The sequence below is a fragment of the Bufo bufo genome, chromosome 1, assembly GCF_905171765.1.
Source record: "Bufo bufo chromosome 1, aBufBuf1.1, whole genome shotgun sequence".
Classification (NCBI taxonomy): Eukaryota; Metazoa; Chordata; class Amphibia; order Anura; family Bufonidae; genus Bufo; species Bufo bufo.
In genome coordinates, this window is record NC_053389.1 from 792,965,855 (window position 1) to 792,987,290 (window position 21,436).

Here is a 21,436-nt window from a genome sequence, read left to right on the forward strand (position 1 = left end):
TGGATGGTGCACACTGTTATGAGGAGATTTGTGGATGGTGCACACTGTTATGGGGAGATATGTGGATGGTGCACACTGTTATGGGAGATTTGTGGATGGTGCACACTGTTATGAGGAGATTTGTGGATGGTGCACACTGTTATGAGGAGATATGTGGATGGTGCACACTGTTATGAGGAGATTTGTGGATGGTGCACACTGTTATGGGGAGATATGTGGATGGTGCACACTGTTATGGGAGATTTGTGGATGGTGCACACTGTTATGAGGAGATATGTGGATGGTGCACACTGTTATGAGGAGATTTGTGGATGGTGCACACTGTTATGGGGAGTTTGTGGATGGTGCACTGTTATGAGGAGATTTGTGGATGGTGCACACTGTTATGAGATTTGTGGATGGTGCACACTGTTATGAGGAGATTTGTGGATGGTGCACACTGTTATGAGGAGATATGTGGATGGTGCACACTGTTATGAGGAGATTTGTGGATGGTGCACACTGTTATGAGATTTGTGGATGGTGCACACTGTTATGAGGAGATTTGTGGATGGTGCACACTGTTATGAGGAGATATGTGGATGGTGCACACTGTTATGAGATTCGTTTTTCACAAGTATTCATGTGGTAGCACGATATAATGCCTTCATCTAGCTCCTTTTTACTCTCACATTTATCCTCAGCTCAGCACATCTAACATATGTGATAAACGTCCTTGCTCGTCCCGTTACCGCTCCCCGGTATAACAAAAACAGCAGCTCCGACAACCACTGAATCCATTCACGTAAAAAGGCGGGAAACTGGTGACGCGCACTGGGCATGCGCTGAACACCGAGTCCGGCTTTGTGCGCAGGCGCGTTGTGAATACTATTGGCGACCAAGAGGTAATGCGCATGCGCTCTAAGGAGACTTGTTTTTAGCAACGTTTGTCGGGGGACTGGATGAGTACTTTGTGTTGCACATGCAGTGTGCTGTGCTGTCGCTTTTTACTTGGCGGCGCTAGACTGTGTTCTGGTTATTTGCATTGGTTGCTTGTATCTAGCTCAACTTTGGTCAGTTGCATAAGTAGCAATCCTATAATGTTCTCAGTTTGCATACAGGTGGTTTGATGGTATGTAAAGGGCAGCAATTGTTCAGTTTGCATTAGTTTGTTTTCAACAGTGTACTAGAGAATTGTGATTTAAAGGGGAACTCCAGTATACAATTCTCTGGACCTGTCATCAGAGGCTATCAATCCTAATGGTATAGCAGGGTGCCTAGACTTTTGCACACTCCTCCTGTGACCGTCCTGTTGTGGGTAAAGCTGACATGAGGGAAGCAGTACTAGATAAGGGGAAGTGAGTGCGGTCATGGAGGCCGGCGTTAGTCACCTCTGAACATAGATCTGTGAGAGAGCGAACTCTCCGTGTATCCGACCGCCTGGCGTCTGAGTCTTTACATTTCTTTTTAGTTTCTGGGTGTTCACCTCGGTTTAGATTTGCCGACACCAAGAGCAAGTGACCTGAGCTGAGGTGTGTATTCTGAGGTTCTGCAGCAGCTGAGGTGTGTATTCTGAGGTTCTGCAGCAGCTGAGGTGTGTATTCTGAGGTTCTGCAGCAGCTGAGGCGTGTATTCTGAGGTTCTGCAGCAGCTGAGGTGTGTATTCTGAGGTTCTGCAGCAGCTGAGGTGTGTATTCTGAGGTTCTGCAGCAGCTGAGGTGTGTATTCAGAGGTTCTGCAGCAGCTGAGGTGTGTATTCTGAGGTTCTGCAGCAGCTGAGGCGTGTATTCTGAGGTTCTGCAGCAGCTGAGGTGTGTATTAGGAGGTTCTGCAGCAACTGAGGCGTGTATTAGGAGGTTCTGCAGCAGCCGAGGCGTGTATTAGGAGGTTCTGCAGCGGCTGAGGCGTGTAGTGTAAGGTTCTGCAGCAGCTGAGGCGTGTAGTGTAAGGTTCTGCAGCAGCTGAGGCGTGTAGTGTAAGGTTCTGCAGCAGCTGAGGCGTGTAGTGTAAGGTTCTGCAGCAGCTGAGGCGTGTAGTGTAAGGTTCTGCAGCAGCTGAGGTGTGTAGTGTAAGGTTCTGCAGCAGCTGAGGTGTGTAGTGTAAGGTTCTGCAGCAGCTGAGGCGTGTAGTGTAAGGTTCTGCAGCAGCTGAGGTGTGTAGTGTAAGGTTCTTCAGCAGCTGAGGTGTGTAGTGTAAGGTTCTTCAGCAGCTGAGGTGTGTAGTGTAAGGTTCTGCAGCAGCTGAGGCGTGTAGTGTAAGGTTCTTCAGCAGCTGAGGTGTGTAGTGTAAGGTTCTTCAGCAGCTGAGGTGTGTAGTGTAAGGTTCTGCAGCAGCTGAGGCGTGTAGTGTAAGGTTCTTCAGCAGCTGAGGTGTGTAGTGTAAGGTTCTGCAGCAGCTGAGGTGTGTAGTGTAAGGTTCTGCAGCGGCTGAGGCGTGTAGTGTAAGGTTCTGCAGCGGCTGAGGCGTGTAGTGTAAGGTTCTGCAGCAGCTGAGGCGTGTAGTGTAAGGTTCTGCAGCGGCTGAGGCGTGTAGTGTAAGGTTCTGCAGCAGCTGAGGCGTGTAGTGTAAGGTTCTGCAGCAGCTGAGGCGTGTAGTGTAAGGTTCTGCAGCGGCTGAGGCGTGTAGTGTAAGGTTCTGCAGCGGCTGAGGCGTGTAGTGTAAGGTTCTGCAGCGGCTGAGGCGTGTAGTGTAAGGTTCTGCAGCAGCTGAGGCGTGTAGTGTAAGGTTCTGCAGCAGCTGAGGCGTGTAGTGTAAGGTTCTGCAGCAGCTGAGGCGTGTAGTGTAAGGTTCTGCAGCAGCTGAGGTGTGTAGTGTAAGGTTCTGCAGCAGCTGAGGTGTGTAGTGTAAGGTTCTGCAGCAGCTGAGGTGTGTAGTGTAAGGTTCTGCAGCAGCTGAGGCGTGTAGTGTAAGGTTCTGCAGCAGCTGAGGCGTGTAGTGTAAGGTTCTTCAGCAGCTGAGGTGTGTAGTGTAAGGTTCTTCAGCAGCTGAGGTGTGTAGTGTAAGGTTCTTCAGCAGCTGAGGTGTGTAGTGTAAGGTTCTGCAGCAGCTGAGGCGTGTAGTGTAAGGTTCTTCAGCAGCTGAGGTGTGTAGTGTAAGGTTCTTCAGCAGCTGAGGTGTGTAGTGTAAGGTTCTGCAGCAGCTGAGGCGTGTAGTGTAAGGTTCTTCAGCAGCTGAGGTGTGTAGTGTAAGGTTCTGCAGCAGCTGAGGTGTGTAGTGTAAGGTTCTGCAGCAGCTGAGGTGTGTAGTGTAAGGTTCTGCATACCATAGAATACGTTTTCAAACCTGAGAGTGAAGGAGCCAGGAGCCTTCTAGATACAATGCTCCATGGCCAGCGGTGGACCCAGCAGTTGGGCGCTGGTCATTACTACCGCCCATGACAGTAGGACTTGGGGCTTACCTGTCAGGTTTCCACAACAGATGTCGTCTTAGTTTTCTAGTCAGACATGTATGACATACCTACAGAATAGATGTGGGTCATACCTTTAGGACCTCTTACTAGAATGGTGGTCCTCAGACCTTGCTCATACAGCTTCGTTAGATACATTGACCACTGTTCATTTCTTCTCCTCAGAATCCTTCGGCCATAAGATGCCTCTCCAGATCCTGATGAGCCTCATCCTGCCCTGTCTCTGCTCTGCCGCCATCTCTTGCTATGGAGACCATGGACAACCTGTAGACTGGTGAGTTCTTTGAGTTGTCTTCTCCAAGACCTCCTCACGGGGGACACAGAGGATCATAAAACTTTTATGACAAATAGAAGCGGGTTTTTACCAGTGATACAGCACCCTAAGTACTGAGGGGGGGGGGGGGGACACCTCATAACCTCATATGTGAAGGGTGCCCCATAACCAGTCAGAATCCCTCCACCCGCATTAGGGTGCGATGTGGTTTAATTTGCCACATGCAAATTTTTTCACAAATTTTTGTCAGCTTGGAAAGTATTTGGCTTTGTTTTCACATTATGCCCCCTCCAGTGTGACACCGCTGCTCATTGTTAGGCAATAGTCCATAATCATTTGGTGGAGTTCTCCTTTAGGTTTTTATTTTTCCATAAAAACTTTCGCCCTCTTTTTAATTTGAAGGGGTTTTTCAATTTTTATTCTAATGATATGACCTTATTCTGATGATCGGCGGGGGTCCCGGGTGTCCCCCACCGATCAGATACTGATGACCTATGCAGAGGGTAGGTTATCAGTATAAAAAAGTTGGAAAACCACTTTAAGGTAAAGGCTTCACTTGTAGGGAGTTCCATAGTGTGACCACTCTAAGCTCACCATCTAAGGTCCCTTCAGTATGTCTTTGGAGGGTGGGAGGAAACCCAAAACACGGGGAGAACATACAAACTCCATACAGATGTTGTCCTTGGTCAGATTTGATCCTAGCTCCGCAAGTCACCAGCGATGACCACTGAGCCACTGCGCCGCTCTCCAGGTGTAGGAGACACTTTCTCCTAGGACACGCTTTTCTCTGCAGTTATGATTAATACCGTTTTCTGCCCCCCAGGTTCATTGTCTACAAGTTGCCTCATTTAGATCACACCCCTGAGGACGGCTTGAAATACATGTACCAAGACAGTGACAGCGGGGGATGGGTGCACGGGGCCGCACTAATAAATAGCACAGAAAGCGCAGTGGGAAGCACGCTCAGTCAGCTCTACCGATCTTCTAAGTCAAAGGTAATACTGTACTCTACTGCAATCTGCCTGTCTACAGACTGTAGACTTTAGGTGCTAATTGTGAGCAGGGCTAGGTCTGTACAGCATTTGGAAGTAGGAATGTTTTCATTCACTTACAGGAGGCAGAGATCCTCAAAATGGTGAGATGTTTCAGAACTTTTCATTGTACAATGATTAAAAGGATTATCTAACTCCTATAATGCCGCCCCTTCCCCCCCCAAAATGGCCGGGCCCCACATACAGGTTATACTTACCCTGCTCCCCGACACTCTGATGCCACGTCTGCATCTTCCTGTCGTGCGGATCAAAGCATCCGACGTCGGGTTGGGCAGCCAATAGCAGGCCGCGACGGGAACGGCCCTCCCTAGCATTGGGGGTGATGCTTTGGAGGCTTGTCCCTGTCACAACCTGCTATTGGCTGCTCCAAACCCCACCCCGTCCCCAGATGTTTAGCTCCACGTGACAGGGAGATGCAGCGGTGGGCGTGCCGGCATCAGAAGCGACGTGGGTTCTGGGGAGCCGGGTAAGTATGTCCAGTATGAGGGGCCCGGGCATTTTGGGTGGCATTATACGAGTTAGATAACCCCTTTAAGGTGCAGCTGTCCCCTCTCCTGACATGTCTGTTTTACTAACTACTCCCCCCCCCCCCCCCCCCCCCCCCCATCCCCTTCCCCACATAATACCAATTCTGGAGCATCCATTCTTACGACTCTGTTGGGCCATTCCTCTATTATTCTTACTAGAAGTTATTAATTAATTTCAAGGAGTTTGTGGGGAAGGTCCAGCTGGGTGTTACAAGTTGGTTGGGGTGTCCCTGCGTAGTCTGACACTGGCAACACTGATTGTTTGGTGTCAGACTGCAGGGACACCCCCACCTAACTTGTAACACCCAGGTGCTTCTCTGAAAACTTATAGCAATTTATTCATAACTTCTAGCCGGAATAATACAGGAATGGGACATCATAGAGACATGAGAATAGATGCTTTAGAATTGAGGGGTGTGTGGTTAAATAGTTGCTAAAACAAAAGATGTCAGGAGAAGTTATAGGTCTTCTTTAAAGGGGTTATCTGGGACTTTAATTTTATGGCCTGTCCTTAGTATAGGCCGTGAATATTAGATTAGTGGGGGTTCAACTCCCTGCACCCCTAAAGATCAGCTGCTTGAAGTGGTAGCAGTGCCAGGCGTTTTGTAGGAGCTGCCAATGGTATGTATGGCACAGTATCTGGTAATGAAGAGGCTGCAGCGCATGTTCAGGTACTGCATCTGATTGGTGGGTCACCCATCTGATATTAACGGCCTACCCTACGCTTGCCTGCTTCTGACAACCCCTTTAAACTTTATTTGGAAGAAACAAAAGAACCCTTTTAAACCATCAAATTCTGGCTGCCTACAGCCACCACCAGGGGGAGCTGGCTGAAGACTGAGTTATTATTCAGAGCTGTATGAATCTGTCTTCAGTGAGCTCCCCCTAGTGGCAGCTGTAGACCGGCAGAATGTACGTTGTGTAGTTTTAATTTTCTACTTATCCATTTAATATATACATGAATCTGTATATCCTTGTAATCCAGTAATAGACTTGTAATCATAGTTAATATTAGTGTTGGTGTGGAGTTTTAGAACAAGAAGGTCTCTGTAGACCCTGCTGCCGTAGATGTCTGTTGTACGTGCCAATCCCATCCATAGAGCCCTGTGATGCCGTGAGTTTGTTCATTAGACCCATGGTCAGGCTGGCATTGGAGTCCATAATATGCCGGGCAGATACTATGTGGCATCCCTGTAGACGATATATTGGGCAATATGTTTGCTGGAAATATTCCCTTCAAGCTTCTGCTTTCACAATTAGTAGTACTTCCCATAAATGACGCTCGCTGCAGGTCGGTTTTCCTGACCACAGGGCAGATTTTGCTGAGAAAGTGATGAGCACAGCGATACGTGAGAGCCGTGGAGTACTAATGTAAAAAATCCCTTTAGTGTACGTTACAATTGTGAAAAACATATTTGAATATGTCACTTCCATGTAGAGATACACTGCTTGAAGTTACAGGCCCAAAGCCTGAGGCTGCCCCACTGAGAGATTCTGATAACAGCAGGCCTCCCGATCACTGTCATGGAGACCTTGCGTGGTATACAGTAAACCAGTACATCAATATCTACACAGCCTTGCTGGCATATACACTACATGGAGAAAAGTATGGTGACACCTACTCATTACACCTGCAGGAGCTCTTATGATGTCCCAGTCTACATCCATGGGCATTAACATGGAGTTGTTCCCCCTTTGCTCTTCTGGGAAGTTTTTCTACAAGATGTTGGAGGGTGTTAGTGAGATATTTTGCCCATTCATCCAGGAGAGCATTTGTGAGGTCAGATGCTGATGTTGGAGAAGGCCTGGCTCACAATCTCTGTTCTGGTGTTGGATGGGGTTGAGGTCAGGCCGGTCAGGTTCTTCCACACCAGACTCCCCCAACCATGGCTTTATGCTTTGTGCACTGGGGACAATCCTGCTGGAACAGGAAAGGGCCTTCCCCAAACTGTTCCCACAAAGTTGGAAGCATACAATTGTCCGCAATGTCTTGGTCTGCTGAAACATTAAGGTTTCTCTTCACTGGGACTAAGGAGCTGACCCCTGACAGGGGTGTGAAAAAACCCCCAAAAACTACTTGTCCTTCAGGACAATCTACTTGTCCTGATACAAAAAATAATTTTAAATCAAAACCATTTTTCCACGCAGCGCCACGCTTCCTTATGCAGGGAGGTTTCTGGCTTGCGTTCCAGTCTTTGTGGTGTGAAATGACTCTAAGTTTAGTCCTCGTTCACACCAGATGATTCTGTCCAGAATGCACTACATCGCGGCCGGCTCACTATGTTGTGGGACAGGAGGGGGCGTGACGATCGATTGAAGTGAATGGCACCGTAGCCACAGCCGCAAGCGATCGGATGCACGGGATCGCAAGGCACAAATATGCCTGAGGTCCGGTCACAATGCTGCTTGCAGCATTTTGTTTGGACTGGATTGCAGGCATAATGTGCCTTACGATCTTGTGCAGCCAATCGCATTGCAGCCGTTGGGCATGGTTATGGTGCCAATCACTTCAACAGACCACTACGCCCCCTCCTGCCCCACAATATAGTTAGCCGGCCGCAATGCGGTCACACAAGGCCTTAATGTGATCACAGCTCCCTGTCAGAGGTCGGGTGCCGGGAATGTATTGGTCGGCAGTGCGCCCTCTCCCCCCCCTGGTATTAAAATCATTGGTGGGCAGTGTGCCCCCCCCATCATTGGTGGCAGCAATATAAGCATAAGCAATGCAACGCACCTCTCCACGCCCAGCTCGTCGCCGATACACTGCATCCACTGCTCCGGTAAACAAAGCCATCTCAGGCCTGCTACTTGCCCGCAGCAGGGCTAAGCTACTGAACCTACCACCTGTCCGGCGCCCGGAACTGCTTTACACCGGGTGACGTGCTTTACACCGCTACATCTGAAGCCTGGCATTTTGCTTGGTGATGTGAGGCTGGCATGCAGCGGCTCGGCCATGAAACCCATGCCATGAAGCTCCCGGCACAGCACAGGTTTTGTGCTGATGTTAATGGTAGAGGAGGTCTGGACTCTGCAGTTATGGAGTCAGAGTGTTGAGGACTTTTGTGCTGCGGCCCCTTCGTAAAGCTGATCAGTGGGGGTGCTGGGTGTTGGATCCCCGCAGATCTGATATTGATGCTCTATCCCTGAGGAGACAGCCCCTTTAAGGGGGTTAACACCAGGATTTCAGTATTTCATTACCTTACAGGGAGTGCAGAATTATTAGGCAAGTTGTATTTTTGAGGATTAATTTTATTATTGAACAACAACCATGTTCTCAATGAACCCAAAAAACTCATTAATATCAAAGCTGAATATTTTTGGAAGTAGTTTTTAGTTTGTTTTTAGTTTTAGCTATTTTAGGGGGATATCTGTGTGTGCAGGTGACTATTACTGTGCATAATTATTAGGCAACTTAACAAAAAACAAATATATACCCATTTCAATTATTTATTTTTACCAGTGAAACCAATATAACATCTCAACATTCACAAATATACATTTCTGACATTCAAAAACAAAACAAAAACAAATCAGTGACCAATATAGCCACCTTTCTTTGCAAGGACACTCAAAAGCCTGCCATCCATGGATTCTGTCAGTGTTTTGATCTGTTCACAATCAACATTGCGTGCAGCAGCAACCACAGCCTCCCAGACACTGTTCAGAGAGGTGTACTGTTTTCCCTCCTTGTAAATCTCACATTTGATGATGGAGCACAGGTTCTCAATGGGGTTCAGATCAGGTGAACAAGGAGGCCATGTCATTAGATTTTCTTCTTTTATACCCTTTCTTGCCAGCCACGCTGTGGAGTACTTGGACGCGTGTGATGGAGCATTGTCCTGCATGAAAATCATGTTTTTCTTGAAGGATGCAGACTTCTTCCTGTACCACTGCTTGAAGAAGGTGTCTTCCAGAAACTGGCAGAAGGACTGGGAGTTGAGCTTGACTCCATCCTCAACCCGAAAAGGCCCCACAAGCTCATCTTTGATGATACCAGCCCAAACCAGTACTCCACCTCCACCTTGCAGGCGTCTGAGTCGGACTGGAGCTCTCTGCCCTTTACCAATCCAGCCACGGGCCCATCCATCTGGCCCATCAAGACTCACTCTTATTTCATCAGTCCATAAAACCTTAGAAAAATCAGTCTTGAGATATTTCTTGGCCCAGTCTTGACGTTTCAGCTTGTGTGTCTTGTTCAGTGGTGGTCGTCTTTCAGCCTTTCTTACCTTGGCCATGTCTCTGAGTATTGCACACCTTGTGCTTTTGGGCACTCCAGTGATGTTGCAGCTCTGAAATATGGCCAAACTGGTGGCAAGTGGCATCTTGGCAGCTGCACGCTTGACTTTTCTCAGTTCATGGGCAGTTATTTTGCGCCTTGGTTTTTCCACACGCTTCTTGCGACCCTGTTGACTATTTTGAATGAAACGCTTGATTGTTCGATGATCACGCTTCAGAAGCTTTGCAATTTTAAGAGTGCTGCATCCCTCTGCAAGATATCTCACTATTTTTGACTTTTCTGAGCCTGTCAAGTCCTTCTTTTGACCCATTTTGCCAAAGGAAAGGAAGTTGCCTAATAATTATGCACACCTGATATAGGGTGTTGATGTCATTAGACCACACCCCTTCTCATTACAGAGATGCACATCACCTAATATGCTTAAAGAGGACCTTTCACCGATTATTACACTATGAACTAAGTATACATACATGTGGAGCGGCGCCCGGGGATCTCACTGCACTTACTATTATGCCCGGGCGCTGCTCCGTTCTCCCGCTATGCCCTCCGGTATCTCCGTTCACTAAGTTATGGTAGGCGGAGTCTGCCCTTGTTCTTCTCTAGCGCTGGCCAATCGCATTGCAGAGCTCACAGCCTGGGAGAAAATAACCTCCCAGGCTGTGAGCTCTGCGCTGTGATTGGCCAGCGCTAGAGCAGAACAAGGGCAGACTCCGCCTACCATAACTTAGTGACTGGAATCTCCGCCTACCATAACTTAGTGAGCAGAGATACCGGAGGGCATAACGGGAGAACGGAGCGGCGCCCGGGGATAATAGTAAGTGCAGTGAGATCCCTGGGCGCCGTTCTACATGTCTGTATAGTTAGTTCATAGTGTAATAATCGGTGAAAGGTCCTCTTTAATTGGTAGTAGGCTTTCAAGCCTATACAGCTTGGAGTAAGACAACATGCATAAAGAGGATGATGTGGTCAAAATACTCATTTGCCTAATAATTCTGCACGCAGTGTATGTACTTATGGAGTAAAGGTCCAGTAGTCTGGCACCCAGTGTTCTCTAAATCCTGCTAGTCCAGCATATCAAATAATGAGTCCCGATGCCAGATTGGCAGAAGTATAATGATGGGCCGCCATTGAGCTCACGTTGCTGAGGCAGCATGGCGCCTGTGTGTCAGCAGAGCAGCAGGATAAGGGTCTATTCACACGTCCACAGAATGGGTCCGCATCCGTTCCGCAAATTGTGGAACGGGTGCGGACCCATTCATTCTCTATGGGGCAGGAATGGATGCGGACAGCACACAGTGTGCTGTCCTCATTTCCGTAGCGCGCCCCCGATCTTCCGGTCCGCAGCTCCGGAAAAAAAATAGAACATGTCCTATTCTTGTCTGCAATTACGGACAAGAATAGGCAGTTCTATGGGGGGTGTATTGCGGATCCGCAATACACTACGGACGTGTGAATGAACCCTTAGTCTGTATTAGACCTGGCTGTGTATCTACATCTGTATCCGCTCACATTATGTTGTATAATCCGGCACCTCTGTGATTATGCTGAATTACTGGAATTTATTTCACTTCATGTTTATTTTTCAAGTGTACTAAGTTTTATCTTTGCCTTACAGAACGTGGCTTATGTGCTGTACAATGACCAGCCTCCTGTGAATGGATCCAATGCCATCCGTGGCCACACCAAAGGTGCCCAAACACGTCACCCCGATTCTTAACCATTCTACATATAACCACAGGAGAACACTTGTGCTGAAGCAGTAGCACTTAGGGTCCGGACCTCTTGTGATGGTTACTAGGTGGCCCGTAAGGTTGCAATAATACTGGTTTTCACCACGACTATTGGTCACCCTGTTACCGTAGCCCTAGTCTAAAATTAAATGGGCTGGCCTAAATCACCCTGTCACCCTCACTCCTCCTGCTTCCTCTGCCAGCCCTTCCCTTTCCTTCTTGAATGAAAGGTTCCTGCATAGTCATTTTGCCTGGCCCTGTCAATCAAGAAGAAGAAGAAGAGCTGGCAGAGGATGAAGGAGGAGAAAAGGTGCACAGAGTAACGTGGACCCGCACTTGGTGCATTTAAAGAGGTTGGCCTATCTCTGATATTGAACAGGTATTCTGGTAGGTACAAGTTATCCACAGGATAGGGGAGAACAGATCGGTGGGGGTTCTACCAATGGGACCCCCACCAATCATGAGAACTAGGGCCCCGAACAAGGGCAAAATGCGGAACAGAATTGCGGAAGTGTGAATGGAGCCTAAAACTGTGGCGGAATAGTTTTGTTTTGTTTTTTAATTTCATTTTCTGCTTCCCACTACATCATATGCAATATGAAATGGTGGCGTTGGAAAGTACAACTTATCCCGCATGTGAACAGAAAAATAAAAATAAAGTTATTGCTCTGGGAAGGCAGGGAGCGCAAAACGAAAACACAAACAAAAAAACCTCTGGGGTAGAAAGGGTAAAAGGGCATCAGATTTGTACCTATGAAACTGGCTAACCAGTTGCATGTGCACTTGGCAGCTGAAGCCTCTAGGAGCAACGGGGACATTACAATTACTCCTAGAGTCTCCACTCTCTCTGCAACTGCCGCGTCCTCTCCACTTTGACAAGACCAGGCAGAGGTTACAGAGAAAGCAGAGCCTCTAGGTGTAATGGTAACGCCCCCGTTGCTCCTAGAGGCTCATTTGCATATAATAAAACATCATTTTTCTCAGCAATGTGGACAGATATGAACATGGGACCAACACAGATGCCTTCAGCTGCCAACTACACATGTAACAGGTCGGGCCAGTGTCATAGGTACAAATCTGCTGACAGATGGGCTTTAATGGCACATGCTCTCCGTTCACTGCTATGGGAGTTATGAAATAATCGAGCCAGCACTGTATTTTTAAAACTCCCATAGTGTTGGATGGAGTGTGGCTGCGGATGTGCAGTGTGCTCTACCCTGTCAGATGAATGTTGTAAAAAATAAACTGTGCCAAAATATCAATTTTTGGGTTACTTTGCCTCACAATTTTTTTTATATAGAGCAATTAAAAATTATATGTACCCCAAAATAGTACCAATAAAACTGGCACCTTATCCCCTAGTTTCCAAAATGGGGTCACTTTTTTGGGGAGTTTCTACTACAAGGGTGCATCAGGGAGGCTTCAAATGGGACATGGCATCTAAAAACCAGTTCAGGTAAATCTGCCTTCCAAAAACCATACAGCGTTCCTTTTCTTCTGCGCCCTGCCGTGTGCCCTTACATCAGTTTTCTGACCACATATGGGGTGTTTCTGTAAACCGCAGAATCAGGGTAATAAATATAGAGTTTTGTTTAGCTGTTAACCCTCGACGTGTTAAAGAAAAAAATGGACTAAAATGGAAAATCTGCCAAAAAAGTAAAATTTTGAAATGTCATCTCCATTTTTCCTTTAATTCTTGTTTGTAAAATCAGTTTTGAGAAACTTCAGGGGTGTAGTTTCTACAATGGGGTCATTTATGGGGGTATCCACTTTGTAAGCCCCACTAAGTGACTTCAGAACTGAACTGGTCCTTTTTAAAAAGTGGGTTTTGGAAATTTTCTTAAAAATTTTAAGAATTGCTTCTAAAATTCTAAGCCTTGTAATGTCCTAAAAAAATAAAATGACATTTCGAAAATGATGCCAACATAAAGTAGACATATGGGGGATGTTAAGTAATAAATATTTTATGAGGTATCACTTTCTGTTTTAAAAGCAGAGAAATTGAAATTTTGAAAATTGCTAATTTTTTTATTTTTTTGTAAATTTTGGATTATTTTATAAATAAAGGTGAAATATATCGACTCAAATTTACCACTGTCATGAAGTACAATGTGTCACGAGAAAACAGTCTCAGAATGGTTTGGATAAGTAAAAGCGTTCCAAAGTTATTACCACATAACGTGACACATGTCAGATTTGCAAAATTAGGCTCTGTAAGGAAGGGGGAAATGGTCCGGATGTGAAATGGTTAATATGCTAAGTTTCTGCGGACTATTCACGATCTTCCTAATTTAGCATGTTCGGACATTTTTCTTCCTAATTTATCTTGGTCGGATATTTTTAGTGGACTTCCCCTTTAAGATTTTATGTTTCTGTGCACTATTCACTAAAGGGAGAGATTTATCATCACCATGTCCCAAAGTGTTTGGACTTTTTAAATGCCACTGTGACAAAATTTTGTCACAAGTGGCATTTGTATGCCGTCCCACGAGAATGGTGCATGGTGAGGGCAGGGCCAGAAGGGCTCGGCACATTTATCTTCTTTTAGCCAGTTTTCTGGTGTAAATGAAGACTGCCGTAAATTTCAGTTCTGGTGCACGGACTGCCAGAGAAGGCACCTAATTTCTGACGAGGGCTGCACCTCGCTCTGGATATCAGCACACACTATTCTTGATTAATTTCCCCCTAAATTCTTGCTTAATAGCACCAGGCGAGTATTGTGTACTTGCCTCTACCACAGTCTCAAGAATGAAGGAGACGTGGTCATGCAATCATGACTTGCTCCATGAAGATGCCAAACAGACTACCACCAATACAGCGGGCTGACATTTTCAGTGGATTTCTCCTTTAAAGGGGTTGTCTCACTTCAGTAAGTGGCATTTATCATGTAGAGGAAGTTAATACAAGGCAATTACTAATATATTGTGATTATGCATATTGCTTCCTTTGCTGGCTGGATTCAATTTTCTGTCACATTATACACTGCTTTTTTTCACCCTGCAATCCATCAGTGGTGGTCGTGCTTGCACACTATAGGAAAAAGCGTCAGCCTCTCTGGTGGCTGGGACCATGGGAGCGCACATAGGCTGGTGCTTTTTCCTATATTGTGCAAGCACGGACACCACTGCTGGATTACAGGATGGTTTGTAACCATGGAAACAAGCAGTGTATAATGTGATAGAAAAATGAATCCAGCCAGCAAAGGAAGCAATATGCATAATAACAATATATTAGTAAATGTCTTGTATTAACTTCCTCTACAATATGAATGCCATTTGCTGAAGTGAGACAACCCCTTTAAGGCCCCTTTCAGAAGAGCTAGTGTCACGCTGCAGACTCGCAGCGCAACACCCATCCTGAGCTTCCAGTACTGCCTGGGTCGCATAGCATTATATTGATTTATGATGCTACGTAACCCTTACAGTTCTAGAATGTATTGGATAACACTGGCAGCATTATGTCAGTGTTGACCAGTACATTCCAGAGAAATCTGGTTCCACATGCCATCTTAAGATGTCAGGATATCATAAAAGGAGCACGTTGATGATGAACATGACACCCTTTTATCATCTCTTTTCAGGTGTCGTTCTCCTCGACAAAAAGCAAGGCTTCTGGCTCGTACACAGCACCCCTCACTTCCCACCACTGAGTTCCCAGAAGTATGACTGGCCCTCAAATGCCTTTAAAAATGGTCAGTCCTTCATCTGCGTCACTTACCCGTATGCACAGTTCATAGAGATTGGTAAGTAGCGAGCAAAGCTTTACACATATTGCAGGTCAGGAAGAATTGATGTTCATACATTTTCTATGTGTCGTAGGCACCCAGCTCATGTACAACACCATCACCCCTTATGACTCCTCAATTCCCAGTACCTTCAGTGACGACCTACCTGACCTAATGTCTGCAGCAATGAAGAAGAAAGTAACTAAATCACCATGGAATCGGCAAGTCACCCTGACCTCAGCTGGTGGCAAGCAGTTCACAAGTTTTGCCAAAGATGGAAGATTTGGAGATGGTGAGAATTGTTTGTATTGGGATGTGAAACGGCTGATAATAGTCTCAGAAGTCAGGTTACTGTAATAAGATGTTACTGGGGTAATAAGAGGATCAGGAGCCGGGTTACTGTAATAAGATGTTACAGGGTAAATAAGAGGATCAGGAGCCGGGTTACTGTAATAAGATGTTACAGGGGTAATAAGAGGATCAGGAGCCGGGTTACTGTAATAAGATGTTACAGGGGTAATAAGAGGATCAGGAGCCGGGTTACTGTAATAAGATGTTACAGGGTAATAAGAGGATCAGGAGCCGGGTTACTGTAATAAGATGTTACAGGGTAATAAGAGGACCAGGAGCCGGGTTACTGTAATAAGATGTTACAGGGTAATAAGAGGATCAGGAGCCGGGTTACTGTAATAAGATGTTACTGGGTAATAAGAGGATCAGGATCCAGGTTACTGTAAGATGTTACAGGGTAATAAGAGGATCAGGAGCTGGGTTACTGTAATAAGATGTTACAGGGTAATAAGAGGATCAGGAGCCGGGTTACTGTAATAAGATGTTACAGGGTAATAAGAGGATCAGGAGCCGGGTTACTGTAATAAGATGTTACTGGGGTAATAAGAGGATCAGGAGCCGGGTTACTGTAATAAGATGTTACAGGGGTAATAAGAGGATCAGGAGCCGGGTTACTGTAATAAGATGTTACAGGGGTAATAAGAGGATCAGGAGCCGGGTTACTGTAATAAGATGTTACAGGGGTAATAAGAGGATCAGGAGCCGGGTTACTGTAATAAGATGTTACAGGGGTAATAAGAGGATCAGGAGCCGGGTTACTGTAATAAGATGTTACTGGGTAATAAGAGGATCAGGAGCCGGGTTACTGTAATAAGATGTTACAGGGTAATAAGAGGATCAGGAGCCGGGTTACTGTAATAAGATGTTACAGGGTAATAAGAGGATCAGGAGCCGGGTTACTGTAATAAGATGTTACTGGGTAATAAGAGGATCAGGATCCAGGTTACTGTAAGATGTTACAGGGTAATAAGAGGATCAGGAGCCGGGTTACTGTAATAAGATGTTACAGGGTAATAAGAGGATCAGGAGCCGGGTTACTGTAATAAGATGTTACAGGGTAATAAGAGGATCAGGAGCCGGGTTACTGTAATAAGATGTTACAGGGTAATAAGAGGATCAGGAGCCGGGTTACTGTAATAAGAGGATCAGGAGCCGGGTTACTGTAATAAGAGGATCAGGAGCCAGGTTACTGTAATAAGATGTTACAGGGTAATAAGAGGATCAGGAGCCGGGTTACTGTAATAAGATGTTACTGGGTAATAAGAGGATCAGGATCCAGGTTACTGTAATAAGATGTTACAGGGTAATAAGAGGATCAGGAGCTGGGTTACTGTAATAAGATGTTACAGGGTAATAAGAGGATCAGGAGCCGGGTTACTGTAATAAGATGTTACAGGGTAATAAGAGGATCAGGAGCTGGGTTACTGTAATAAGATGTTACTGGGGTAATAAGAGGATCAGAAGCTGGGTTACTGTAATAAGATGTTACAGGGTAATAAGAGGATCAGGAGCCGGGTTACTGTAATAAGATGTTACAGGGTAATAAGAGGATCAGGAGCCGGGTTACTGTAATAAGATGTTACAGGGGTAATAAGAGGATCAGGAGCCGGGTTACTGTAATAAGATGTTACAGGGTAATAAGAGGATCAGGAGCCGGGTTACTGTAATAAGAGGATCAGGAGCCGGGTTACTGTAATAAGAGGATCAGGAGCCAGGTTACTGTAATAAGATGTTACAGGGTAATAAGAGGATCAGGAGCCGGGTTACTGTAATAAGATGTTACAGGCTAATAAGAGGATCAGGATCCGGGTTACTGTAATAAGATGTTACAGGGGTAATAAGAGGATCAGGAGCCGGGTTACTGTAATAAGATGTTACAGGGGTAATAAGAGGATCAGGAGCCGGGTTACTGTAATAAGATGTTACAGGGTAATAAGAGGATCAGGAGCCGGGTTACTGTAATAAGATGTTACAGGGGTAATAAGGGGATCAGGAGTCGGGTTACTGTAATAAGATGTTACAGAGTAATAAGAGGATCAGGAGCCGGGTTACTGTAATAAGATGATACAGGGTAATAAGAGGATCAGGAGCCGGGTTACTGTAATAAGATGTTACAGGGTAATAAGAGGATCAGGAGCCGGGTTACTGTAATAAGATGTTACAGGGTAATAAGAGGATCAGGAGACGGGTTACTGTAATAAGATGTTACAGGGGTAATAAGAGGATCAGGAGCCGGGTTACTGTAATAAGATGTTACAAGGTAATAAGAGGATCAGGAGCCGGGTTACTGTAATAAGATGTTACAGGGGTAATAAGAGGATCCGGAGCCGGGTTACTGTAATAAGATGTTACAGGGGTAATAAGGGGATCAGGAGTCGGGTTACTGTAATAAGATGTTACAGGGTAATAAGAGGATCAGGAGCCGGGTTACTGTAATAAGATGTTACAGGGTATTAAGAGGATCAGGAGCCGGGTTACTGTAATAAGATGTTACAGGGGTAATAAGAGGATCAGGAGCCGGGTTACTGTAATAAGATGTTACAGGGTAATAAGAGGATCAGGAGCCGGGTTACTGTAATAAGATGTTACAGGGTAATAAGAGGATCAGGAGCAGGGTTACTGTAATAAGATGTTACAGGGGTAATAAGAAGATCAGGAGTCGGGTTACTGTAATAAGATATTACAGTGGTAATAAGAGGATCAGGAGCCGGGTTACTGTAATAAGATGTTACAGGGGTAATAAGAAGATCAGGAGTCGGGTTACTGTAATAAGATATTACAGGGTAATAAGAGGATCAGGAGCCGGGTTACTGTAATAAGATGTTACAGGGTAATAAGAGGATCAGGAGCCGGGTTACTGTAATAAGATGTTACAGGGTAATAGGAGGATCAGGAGCCGGGGTTACTGTAATAAGATGTTACAGGGTAATAAGAGGATCAGGAGCCGGGTTACTGTAATAAGATGTTACAGGGTAATAAGAGGATCAGGAGCCAGGTTACTGTAATAAGATGTTACAGGGTAATAAGAGGATCAGGAGCCGGGTTACTGTTACTGTTCACACTCTGTATTATCTCCACAGATCTGTATTCAGGATGGGTATCCGAGGTCTTGAAGTCGGACCTGTATGTTCAGTTCTGGTTGAATTCCCGGGGCATCCTTCTGTCCAATTGCTCGTTGACATATCACACATATGACATTGTGACAATCTCCTTTGGCTCGTCTATCAGTTACTCGTCTAACAAGGACCACTCCAAGTGGTGTGTGACCTCGTCTGACTCCCCGGGCTGGGCTTGTATTGGTGATATGAATCGGGATCTGGAGGAGATGCAAAGAGGAGGGGGCACGTTGTGTAGCTCAGATCCCAGAATCTGGAAATCCTTTAAAACTCTGGTGTCTAAATACAGCACGTGCTAAGAAAATGTATGAACCCCTGTGACCGTACCTAACATTGTAGACCAAGTATCAAGCAGTGATATCATCACTGTTGATGACATCATAAAACTGTTGATTTATGTGATGTCACTGTGCTCTTATAACAGGAAGTGTTGGCATCCTCTGATGTATTTGGTTGTGATCGGACAGTTGATATTATGATGTCACCATGTGAGGGACAGAACCTTGTGATGTCACAAAGCAATTTCTGCCACAGTAATATAGAACAATTTATGATCATCGTGTGACTTTGGTGGCAGCCTGTGGTGTCACTACTGACTTTTAGTGATGTCATCACGTTACTAGTATTCGGCAGTAGCTGACACTGGAGAGTGCTGGCATTGAGTGAGGTCTCTGGTATGTGGGTGCACCCGTGGCCAAGCTGTTTAGGTGTTTAATCATTGCTTTGTGATGGTGATTTATTTCTTATGATACTTGATTCTGGGATATTTAATCAATTAATAAAATTCTGAATTTTGTCTTTTTTTCATCTGCCAGTACTAACCTGATATTTCCTACTGTAGCAACCAGTGTCAGGCAGCTGCTGTCAAAGCGTCAGACGTGGCCTGGATAGAAGCATCGACCTCACGATGCACTATATCAGCAGGTGACTTGATGCTTTTTTTGAAATATAGAAATAATGCCGATATGAACCACAAGAGGGCGACATCCCGTCATTGTCCACCCGTCGACTGAATAAGTAGGTATATTATACAGTGACTCATTACTAATGAACGGCAGCAAACCATTCCAGAAACACCTCCGATTTAAATCTAGGTTTCGTCTAAGGCAGTAGGTCAATCCGACATGCTACTTCTTCAAATGCCATGTCTGCACTTTCACAGCATGTGCTAACAGGCTCGTAAATGGATTTAAAGCAAGACTTGCCCTAATAAAAGGACTATAAAGACTGTATACTGCCTAGTTGCAGTGATGTTTCGGGTTTGTGACTTTGGTGTAATGATAGCAGTCATTCTAAAAGTTTTGCAACCTGCTCACACCTACAGAGAATAATGGAAAATGATGGCTGCTTGCAATCACCACTAGGGGGAGATCACTGCATACAGACTTTTTAAAGGGCATCTATTTATACCTATGAAACGGTCTGACCTGCTCATGGCATTTGTGTTGGTCTCATATTCATTGCTCAGAAAAATTATGTTTTAATATATGCAAATGCGCCTCTAGGAGCAACGGGGGCGTTACCATTACACCTACAACTCAGATCTCTCTGCAACTGTCGCGCCCTCTGCACTTTAATCAACAGGGCCAGGTGTGATGACGTTTATGCTGCTTCGTCCTATCAATGAAAGTGTAAAGGGCGTGGCAGTTGCAGAGAGAGCAGAGCCTCTAGGAGTAATGGTAACGCCCCTATTGCTCTTGGAAGCTCGTTCGCATATATTAAAACATAATTTTTCTCAGCAGTGTGGGCACATATGAACATGGGACCTACACAGATGTCTTCAGCTGCCAAGTGCACATGTAACAGGTCAGCCGGTGTCATAGGTACAAATCTGCTGACAGATGCCCTTTAATTGCATTGGGAGCTGTGTGAATATGTACAGGGAGTGCAGAATTATTAGGCAAGTTGTATTTTTGAGGATTAATTTTATTATTGAACAACAACCATGTTCTCAATGAACCCAAAAAACTCATTAATATCAAAGCTGAATATTTTTGGAAGTAGTTTTTAGTTTGTTTTTAGTTTTAGATATTTTAGGGGGATATCTGTGTGTGCAGGTGACTATTACTGTGCATAATTATTAGGCAACTTAACAAAAAACAAATATATACCCATTTAAATTTATTTTTACCAGTGAAACCAATATAACATCTCAACATTCACAAATATACATTTCTGACATTCAAAAACAAAACAAAAACAAATCAGTGACCAATATAGCCACCTTTCTTTGCAAGGACACTCAAAAGCCTGCCATCCATGGATTCTGTCAGTGTTTTGATCTGTTCACCATCAACATTGCGTGCAGCAGCAACCACAGCCTCCCAGACACTGTTCAGAGAGGTGTACTGTTTTCCCTCCTTGTAAATCTCACATTTGATGATGGACCACAGGTTCTCAATGGGGTTCAGATCAGGTGAACAAGGAGGCCATGTCATTAGATTTTCTTCTTTTATACCCTTTCTTGCCAGCCACGCTGTGGAGTACTTGGACGCGTGTGATGGAGCATTGTCCTGCATGAAAATCATGTTTTTCTTGAAGGATGCAGACTTCTTCCTGTACCACTGCTTGAAGAAGGTGTCTTCCAGAAACTGGCAGTAGGACTGGGAGTTGAGCTTGACTCCATCCTCAACCCGAAAAGGCCCCACAAGCTCATCTTTGATGATACCAGCCCAAACCAGTACTCCACCTCCACCTTGCTGGCGTCTGAGTCGGACTGGAGCTCTCTGCCCTTTACTAATCCAGCCACGGGCCCATCCATCTGGCCCATCAAGACTCACTCTCATTTCATCAGTCCATAAAACCTTAGAAAAATCAGTCTTGAGATATTTCTTGGCCCAGTCTTGACGTTTCAGCTTGTGTGTCTTGTTCAGTGGTGGTCGTCTTTCAGCCTTTCTTACCTTGGCCATGTCTCTGAGTATTGCACACCTTGTGCTTTTGGGCACTCCAGTGATGTTGCAGCTCTGAAATATGGCCAAACTGGTGGCAAGTGGCATCTTGGCAGCTGCACGCTTGACTTTTCTCAGTTCATGGGCAGTTA

General features: G+C 45.4%; 1 protein-coding gene across 4 annotated transcripts in view; it reads left to right on the forward strand.

The window, feature by feature from the left end:
- DNASE2 (deoxyribonuclease 2, lysosomal) overlaps window positions 1-19,201 on the forward strand; it is a 66,994-nt gene extending 47,793 nt beyond the window's left edge. Inside the window, exons 1-7 of one of the 4 annotated variants that reach the window (XM_040415033.1) lie at window positions 861-884; window positions 3,551-3,659; window positions 4,483-4,654; window positions 11,091-11,163; window positions 14,786-14,947; window positions 15,024-15,221; window positions 18,361-19,201. In XM_040415033.1, the coding sequence (XP_040270967.1) occupies window positions 3,568-3,659; window positions 4,483-4,654; window positions 11,091-11,163; window positions 14,786-14,947; window positions 15,024-15,221; window positions 18,361-18,695 (1,032 nt within the window). In that variant the 5' untranslated portion in view covers window positions 861-884; window positions 3,551-3,567 and the 3' untranslated portion in view covers window positions 18,696-19,201. Of the gene's footprint in view, window positions 1-860; window positions 885-951; window positions 1,053-1,337; window positions 1,512-3,550; window positions 3,660-4,482; window positions 4,655-11,090; window positions 11,164-14,785; window positions 14,948-15,023; window positions 15,222-18,360 lie in introns of those variants that run through there. The other 3 variants (XM_040415032.1, XM_040415030.1, XM_040415031.1) reach the window with 3 other exon arrangements.
- The last annotated feature ends 2,235 nt before the right edge of the window (window positions 19,202-21,436 follow it).